This window comes from Theobroma umbraticum, unplaced genomic scaffold, assembly GCF_002168275.2.
Source record: "Theobroma umbraticum cultivar Fairchild unplaced genomic scaffold, ASM216827v3 scaffold_239.1, whole genome shotgun sequence".
In the NCBI taxonomy this organism is placed as follows: Eukaryota; Viridiplantae; Streptophyta; class Magnoliopsida; order Malvales; family Malvaceae; genus Theobroma; species Theobroma umbraticum.
In genome coordinates this window covers 2,536,659-2,545,617 of record NW_018397273.1, presented here as the reverse complement: position 1 = coordinate 2,545,617, position 8,959 = coordinate 2,536,659, and the positions used below count along the sequence as shown (strand labels likewise).

The 8,959-nt window shown below is 34.4% G+C and overlaps 1 protein-coding gene across 1 annotated transcript; it reads right to left on the bottom strand.

The window, feature by feature from the left end:
* Positions 1 to 3: 3 nt before the first annotated feature.
* On the bottom strand, positions 4 to 8,953 carry GAUT7 (galacturonosyltransferase 7; the record flags this gene model as incomplete). The annotated part of the gene is made up of 9 exons (XM_021442377.2): positions 8,828 to 8,953; positions 8,487 to 8,518; positions 8,101 to 8,160; positions 2,868 to 2,949; positions 2,717 to 2,763; positions 2,333 to 2,622; positions 970 to 1,321; positions 336 to 881; positions 4 to 15 (listed from the first exon to the last, which is right to left on the bottom strand). Coding segments are annotated over exons 1-9 (1,476 nt in total), but the record flags the coding sequence as incomplete, so codon positions are not given.
* Between the last annotated feature and the right edge of the window lie 6 nt (positions 8,954 to 8,959).

Sequence of the window (8,959 nt, the reverse complement as noted above, 5' to 3'; positions counted from 1 at the left end):
TTTCATGCTGAGCTTCTGTTCATGTAAGAAATGCAGTCGAAATGGTCAGAAAATTTTAATATTTTACACAGCAGTAGCTCTTCATTATTCTAATCATAGGTTCAAAACCACTAACAGCTCAATAAACTGATATATTCATAATTTCTCTAAATTTATTGGAGTACGAAAACTGTTGCCAACAGTGACATAGCAAAATATACTGACACCAATCTAAATTGGAGTTATGTTAAAGGTTCATTTCATATCAAGTCATGCAACTAATGCCATTTTCAAACAGTGTTTTGCAAGTTAATTGAACTGATACGAGAGATTATCAAACATAAGCAATCACGCACCTCTTTCACAAACTTCCAGTAAGTTTCAGAAATGCCAAGCTCTCTCCACCTGACAAGATCAATTACATTCAATCCAGACATCCAAGAACATGAATTTTTGTCGAAGCTGCTTCCACCCAAATAACTCCGCAGCTGACCCAACCTCACTGAGCAAATTTGGACAGCACCAGTCACTTTCCCTGCCATGTCAAGGCTCCATAGTGCTGACAAGTCTTGCTGGACAACAACATCATCATCCAGAACCACAACTTTTTCCAAGTTTCTAAAAATCTCAGGAAGAAGATAATTAGAATGAGAGAAAATAGATAGGTATTGCGTTCTATCATGTATTGCCAGTGCATTGTCACTGCCATGAAAGGAAACTCGAAACTCCACAGGCAAGGTAAGGTGAGATAAAGTTGCTTTATCGTAGTACTCTGAATTAAGATGTTCAATATTCAACACCTGAATTACAGCATCCTTAAAAGTAGTCTTGAGAAACCAAAGTTTCATCGCAAAGAAATTCTGTCCATCAGTCAGCACATGAAAAACCAGGTTCATACTCTCCTGAAATATTGCAAATAACCAGTCAGTGTCATCAACAGAATTGAGGCATAAAACAATGAAATGAAATCAAAGAATAACTATGACATACCCTTGCATGCATAACAGTTGAGTTTATAACAACTGATGATGCAATGACATTATTGGAGAATATAACATAGTGTTGCAATGTGGGATCAGAAAATTTCTCAGGCAGCTCCTTATCAAATGCATGGTCTTTGAAATATTCCACAGTTAGTCTCATAGACAGGCAGTGCAGACTCTTGGGCATTGTCTGCACTGCAAGTTGGTAAAGAAAGGCACTCTGCTTCATGTGAAAGTTAGCTTCATCCTCAGTCAGGTCAAATATTTGTCTCAATTTCTTGTCAACATTATTACAATCCACAGAGACTGATTTCGCTCTGGCTATTGCAGCTTCCATCCTCCGTGACTTCTTCTCAATCCTGAAACAACCAGTAAAATACACTTCATGCTTAGGCGAGTGACATGAAAATTTCTAGCTTGCTAAAAGAACACATTATCTATGAGCACTATTTATCAGACCAATCTGCCAAAAAGAGAAAATTTGAGAGAGAGAGAGAAGCCAAGAAAACTGGTGGACCCATGCTGTAAGCATTATAAGCATGCTGGCCCACAGAGATTTTAAGCCCTCTCTGAGATATCTTTAGGATCTAGAATTCGCAATGCTAGTTTTAGTTAAATTGCTGTGACAGGCAGTGGGAAAGTGGGAAAAAAATATCTAGATTGTCACAGCAGCCTGACTCAATACTCAATAAATGAAAAAAAAGTATCAGGTTATATCATGCCATCAGGAACACTTATGACAGGACTTTAAAAAGCATACAGGCATGATATAGTTCCACTAGATGCAGCAGATTAGCATATCAAGTGAGAGATAAACACCAAACATGGCATAGTCCTTCGGGCAAACATATAGCAAGCAATTTTAGAAGAATGATCTAAATAAACTCAAAAGATAAAGTCCCTACTCCTCTACTTGGACAAACTAGCACAAATGAGGGAAAATGAACCAACAGATCTGACAAAGACCTAACAACTGCAAAAGAACAAACTGTCCATATATTACTCACTCCGTTTCAAATTGAATATCCATTATTACTCTTTGGAATATTTCAATATAATGTACAGTTTTCCCAAAATGGAATACATTTTTCCAATCTTGCCCTTTACTGAATTATTAATTTTAGATGGGCCCCTCTAGCTTTTATGACCCTTGAAGGATAAAAGTTATATAGTAAGGGACAAAATATCCCATTCATAAAGCTTTTTACCATAGTGGACATTCCATTTGGAAAATATGGAGTGCAAAATTTTATGTTTAAACTAACATTTCTAGTCAGTAAATGGGTCACAATGCTCATGGTATTAAAACTGTAATAATTAACCTTATACATGGAATTTTATGAAGTCATGAAAAAAGAACCATAACTTACTCTCGTGGAAGATCAGCATCTGTAGTACTTTCACTAAGCACACGCTCTAGTTCTTGAATATTTTGTCTCAGTTCACGAGACAACTTGCTCTGGGCTGGGATTTTTGCAATACTAGGAAAATATGCCCTGGCTACAAAAAGCTGGTCCTTCAATTTCTTCACTTTGGAATCTTTCATTTCTTCCCTATTTTCTTCACGCCAAATGCAGTAGCTACCAAATTTCAACTCACATAATCCCTCACTTTCATCAACACCACCTTTCATTCTAGCTTTACCACTAACGCTACTAATCTGCAAGAGAAAATCAAATTAATTTGAAATGTTATATCTAGGCACCAAAATGTAATCACATAGCAGATAACAAACTTTTCAGCAATATGCATACATTTATGGTTAATGGTTGCAACAAAACTTGAGGCGACTCTGGAATACCTGTTGAATATTAGAAAAACAAAAGAGTGGGTTCAAACTGAAATCTAATAAAAGGGCATGGAAAATTATCTGAAAACAGTTAAGAAAAACAAGTCCAACCAGACCTTTTCTCTGCTGATTTTTAGGTGTTACATTTGCACTGCTGGTTTCGTTTTTAGCTTCATTTATAAAGCCTTTAAGAATATCCTAAAAAAAAAAAGATAAAATGGTTAAATGCAAACATGTATATAATCATAAACTCCTGAATGACGATTGTAACAATTATGAGCAAACTACACACAAGTTAAAGGAAACTTTTATAAGCCTAATCAGGAGTCATTGGACACTTCGGACATCTGTCCCTTAGTAACATAACACATAAAAGTTCAGCACTAATGATTACAGTGATAACTGCTAACTGCATAAGAAGTCAAGTTAAACATTAGATCACACATTACCGGACTTCATATAGTAGAAAGAGATGCTGCTGCATAGAAGGATCAACCACTTAAATGATATTGGCTACAAACCCAGAGCTGTTCATCCAATCTCTTAATCCCTAATTATTAGTGAAGTAAGATCTAACCACAAGTTTCTAATAGAATACCAACCAAAGCTAGATAATATCTTTAGGGAAAGGCTCCTTACTTAAAAGCAGTTGAGATCTCCACTATTTTACCCATTGAATGACCAATGTTCAACAATATCAATGTAAGATTAATAGTTCTCCATATCATCCTTCTTCCTTTTTATAACCAAAACATATGCATTTAATTAAATTAATACCATATGCTTTAATAAGCATACAGAAGTTGATGTGAATGATAAAACAGTTTCCCTTAAATAACATATATGAGTTGAATGATGAAATTTTTCCAGCTTTGCTCCCTCCGGGAGAATTGATGAGCAAAAACAATTTCAAATGGATCAGGACACATTTTCAAAGTAATTGAATAAGATTTGGATCTTAAAACGTGGGGCAACTTGAGCTAATAAATCTACTAGAATACTGAATGATTAGTTAAATACTGAATATCAAAATCCCAATAAATCCAACAAGCTCCAAGATACAAACTTTTTTTCTTCATTTGGCTTTCTTTATTCCAAACTGTAGTTGTACATTATAAACCCATTCTATGGGTCCTAATTCAACAGTGATCCTTTGTATCAAAACATAACACATTGATGGCTAATACATCTATACTTGATTTGGAGAATAAATCAACTCAACAATTAAGAGAGAAGCCTAAGCCCTATATAAATATATATGAACAAAAGCAAACATTTGGAGTGCTCACAAAGAGCTGAAGACTAATGCATTCATTACCAGGTTGGGATGGTGAGCTATAGAGAGACAAACGGCAACATTGAACTATATACAGAAAAGGGCAAGTCAAGATTTGGAAGTTTGAAGCATTGAAGAAAATGTTCTCAGGATTCAGATAAGGAAAAAAAATTGAGGCAGATTTGAGAGAAAAAAGTCTAATGGAGAGTAGAAGACTTGTGATATCAATGAAACGGCTGTGTTTAGACAATAAAAAGGAAGAGGATGATGTGGAGAATTATTAGCCCTAGATTGATATTGTTGTATGTATAATTCAATGAAAAATTAGTGGAGATCTCCACTACTTTTAAGTAGTGGATAGGATCCTCTGGCATATAATTTTTTTCTGCACCCTACAGATGCAGAATGTGGCAGGCACTGCTACTAGTATCTTTTAATTTCTCCAAATTATGAAAACCATCAAAAAACAAGAGAAAGGACTAAAGAGATGAGGAAGACTGGAGGTTGGAGCTGAAGCCACATAAAGCTATCATACTAGAAGCAAATTACAAAACCTATTCTCCAACATTATATGCCAAATTATAATTCTTGCTCATTACTACCCTTTAAGTAGGCAACTTATCTTTTGATTTCCTGCCCTATGGGTAAAAAGCTTTGACCCTGTATGATTAGGTCCTAAGAAGGTTGGGTGGTGCATAACCTATGCTTGAAGCATAAGGAAGTCTGACATAAAATGATAAAAGTACATGTCTGTCTTTTGGCATTCCATTCATGGTTGTCAGTACTCCTTTGGCACTGTTGGTAGTGGCCGGTATGTCTAGTTTTTGCACCAAAACCAGTCCATTTAACTGTTTGTTAAATTCTGTTTCTAACAGACTACCATCTGTACCGTCACATTTTGACCATTTTCACATAACAAGTTATCTTAGTACAGAAAAGTTTCCCTATTTGTTTCCATATGACCGGAAGAAGAGTTTTGCACGAAGTTTTCTGGGTTCATATGTTCTGATGGGCTTCTTTAGTTATGCCTACCCAAGAATTTCTTCAAATAAAAGACAAACAAGAAAAAAGCAAAGGAAAAGATATAAAAAAATAAAGAAGGTGCTGTAAGTTGTAAAGGCTGCTGGAGAGACAAGAGCTAAGGTTGAAGAAGAGTAGAGTGGTGCTAATAAAGAGTCAACTGTTTTCAAAAACGTCCTTATACCTGGTTGCTAGGGTTACTGATGGTTGAGTGTGGTGATGGATCTGGGTCAACAAAATCAATGATACGCAGATCATTTTAAAGCCATATTTTCACGCAAAGCCCATTAGAATTTTGTCCAAAAAAAAAAAGCAATAGAAAAACTAAAATAAGAAAATATTGATAAAACTCTTAGGCACTATTCATTTTTAAGAATAGATACACATACAAAATGAACTCATACATTACTTTTTAATTTTTTTTATGAACTTTTATAAGTACATAAACTAAATTTAATGAATAGTATTATAGTAATGTGATATGAAAATTCTCCATGCAACTATAAGAGTAAAAACATTTCATAATTACATTAAGTTCTAGTGTAAATTAAACAAGGCTCCATTTGGTTGATATTTTTGCTATTTGTCTATTAGTTTCTACTTATTGTTTATTTTTTGCATTTTTCTTTCTACTCATTTTTTGTTAAAAAAAAATAGCAACTAGCAAAAGCATCAACCAAATAGCAGAAAACTTGTCTAGTAGGGGCATATATATTAAAGAGACAATTATGCAAAATTTCACAAAAATTCAAAAACAACTTAGACAAATTTGATCAACCCATAAGCATCTAAACATCCATCTACATTATATGAATTTCTTTTAATGATATACAGAGGATATTCAGCATTTGTTCAAGTGTACAAATTTCGTTTAGTTGTCAATTTTACCATTTGACTTTGCTTTCTAGAGGAAAAAAAGAAGATTAAAAATTAAAAATAGTTTGGACACAATAAAAAATGATATAAAAACTAAAATGTCAAGTTTTAATTTCATGATTAACATTCTATATATCTCTATATTGATATAGGTATATGCATCAAAGAAATATTCATACCACTGTTGCCTTTAATTTATCTACTTGTGCTTTTATTACATGTTAAACCTCAAACGTAATAAGTAAATTTTCAAAAGGTGACTATTATTTTAAACTGGTAACTAAATGTAACTTTAATTTTTTATTAAAATGAATACGGAGCAAACACTTATTTGTTGGTGAATAAACATAAATTTTGGACTCTGACCAAATAATTCAAGTCTTTTGCTTGAGTGGCTTTTGAAAAGGTATCAAGTGATCTAGAATTCAAATGCCAACCACTGCTATCTACTAAATCTGAATTTTTCAATAAGGCGAATAAGCAGTAAGCCTTTTTTGCCTGCATGTTTCCAGAACACAATGGGCCTGCACAAGTGAGTCCCCTACTACAAATAAGATCACCTGATGATTTAAACTTTTGAGTAGAGCGAGTATTGATGTTGATTATTTTGAATATTTTCTGTTTCTTAAAATATAAAAAATTACACTTTTACCAAATTTACCAGGGCAAAACTAAGAGGCAACCAAAACTATCACTGTATTGATAACATGTTAAAAACACTTTACAATTTGAGCCAGGGCAGTTGCGCCTCTCTACATCTGTCCCTTTTTAAGTCTGATAGACATGCATCCATGACCCTTAACATTTTGGCACCATAATTCTATATTATCTTCATGGTAGTGAGAAAACCCCTATAATACCCAGGACATGTCATCAGGAATGAAATCAAAGAAGAATGGATAATCCACTTATATCCAGAGGTGTGTGCTCAAAGGAACTTTGCTGGTATATTTAGAAAACAAGGACAATGGAAATCAGATTGCTATTCAACGGCTTGTCATTCTATAAGATAGGATCTCTCTATCAAATTTCTTTCTTCTTTTTGATAAAAAAAACATCAAATTTCTTCGTTTAGGAATTCATAGTGCAGTTCTTGGTTCAAAATTAAACAAGCAATAAGTACACGAATATGAAAGACTCTTCATAGAATTTTGGGCATCGAAATTTATACTCAAGGAAGCTAGACCTTGAAAGGACTAGAAAACACAAAGAAAAGGAAGAAGAATAATAAGAACTGAAGTTGCAACATCTTAAAACCAGATACAAGCTCTCACAAAAATTTAAAAATAAAAATCTCTGAAACAATTCCAGGACAGCATATCATCTTTCATCTTCATTTAATTCCCTAATTTTCTTATCTTCTTGTCTCAAACAGAGAACCAAACATAATTTTATTCTATTTAAAGTAAGATGAATAATTTAGCTTCTTACTCACACAGTGAAAAAGTTTGTTCATTTTCATTTTTTCTGATACACTATTAAATAACAAAAGAGAGGTGAATAGAAAGCTATATCCTACCCAATCTTATCTGTCTCCAAACACCTAAACAACGATTTTCGTTTCTGTTCCAGTCTCACTTCCCTTGATATTGTTCGTGCATTACTATTTATTATGAGATGCATCTTATTGACCACAGAGTAATATAGCTTAAATATTATTCTCATGTCAATTCCTTAAATATATCATCTACCAGATCTATGAAGAAAGAAATTGTGTTAGGAGAGATAAACTTTGAAACAAGGTGTCTTTAGTTGCCCACATGAATTCGTTGTTTTATGTCTCAGTAATTGATAAGGAACTAATTATTCAGTCTACAGCCAAACAAAGCATATCCAAATTTCCCACAAATTACTCTACCGGATATCCAATGTATTAACATACCACATTTGGGCGTCCCATTCCCATGTCAGATGTTCAGAGGTGTGAAACAGTCTCCTTGAACTCTATCAAAAAGAACCCTAAGTACACTTTATCCATATAAGTCATCTGGCATAGTTAACAAAAGGATATAGCAACCTAATTATCAATTGGCAATTTTGTTGCAATAACTTGAGCATTATCAACACCAATCATAACATTATAGGGCAAGTAAAGGGGGGAAGGAAAAGGAAAGATGCATCATATTCCAGAAGCTACACAGGCACACACACAAAAAGGAGCATTGGGAACAACAAACCTTTTGTAGAGTAGGTCCTAATTTTCTCACAAGGCTATCTATATGGCTTGAACGATCCCCCTGTCAGAAAATTCAAAGCATAAATTGATCATTATACTTGCTTTTTACTCAAACTTGAGGATTTTTTTGTTTTTCGGATGCAGTACATTTTTTCACTTGAGAATTAGGAAAGAAACAGATTTAAGCAGCAGAATAATGTTTTACATTCACATTTTAACTGCCAGAACAATCCTCACAGTAACTCTTAAAAAAGTTTTTGGTTCAAAATGGATCATAATCTCAAAGACCATAAATCCAACAAGAGTGTGATAGAAAAATGCTGCGTGAAAGTAATTGAGTGAAACCCAGTAAATGGAATGGACAAGTAATGAAAAAACAAAACTTACTGGAGATGAAGTGTGTTGAAGAGGCATGATTCCTGCTGATGAGGCAACACGGATGGTGTGAGAAACAGAAACGGTTAAAGCACATATGAGATGAGAAGAGGTAAAAGAGCATAGATGAGTAGAATCAGAGATCTGGTTCATATTGCTAATAGGCAAGCGTGCGTTAAAGTAGAATGCAGAGTGCAAGCAGCGAAAAAGCAAAAGAAAACTATAGAAAAGACTTGAGTGAAATCGAGATCTAGGAGTAGGACTCCGATCGGATACAATGAGAGCAGCAGCAGATGCCCTAATCGAAATAGAAGAAAAGAACAAACAGATCTGCAAGATTGATAGAGGCGCACCTGCAGAGTGAAAGCCATTGTGTAGACCAAGCAAGAATCCAAGGGGAACAAGCATTGAGAGTACCACAAGGAAGAGGACGCCAATGGCCAGACCTCTCCATCGGCGCTTCGCGGGTGCAACTCCACCACCCC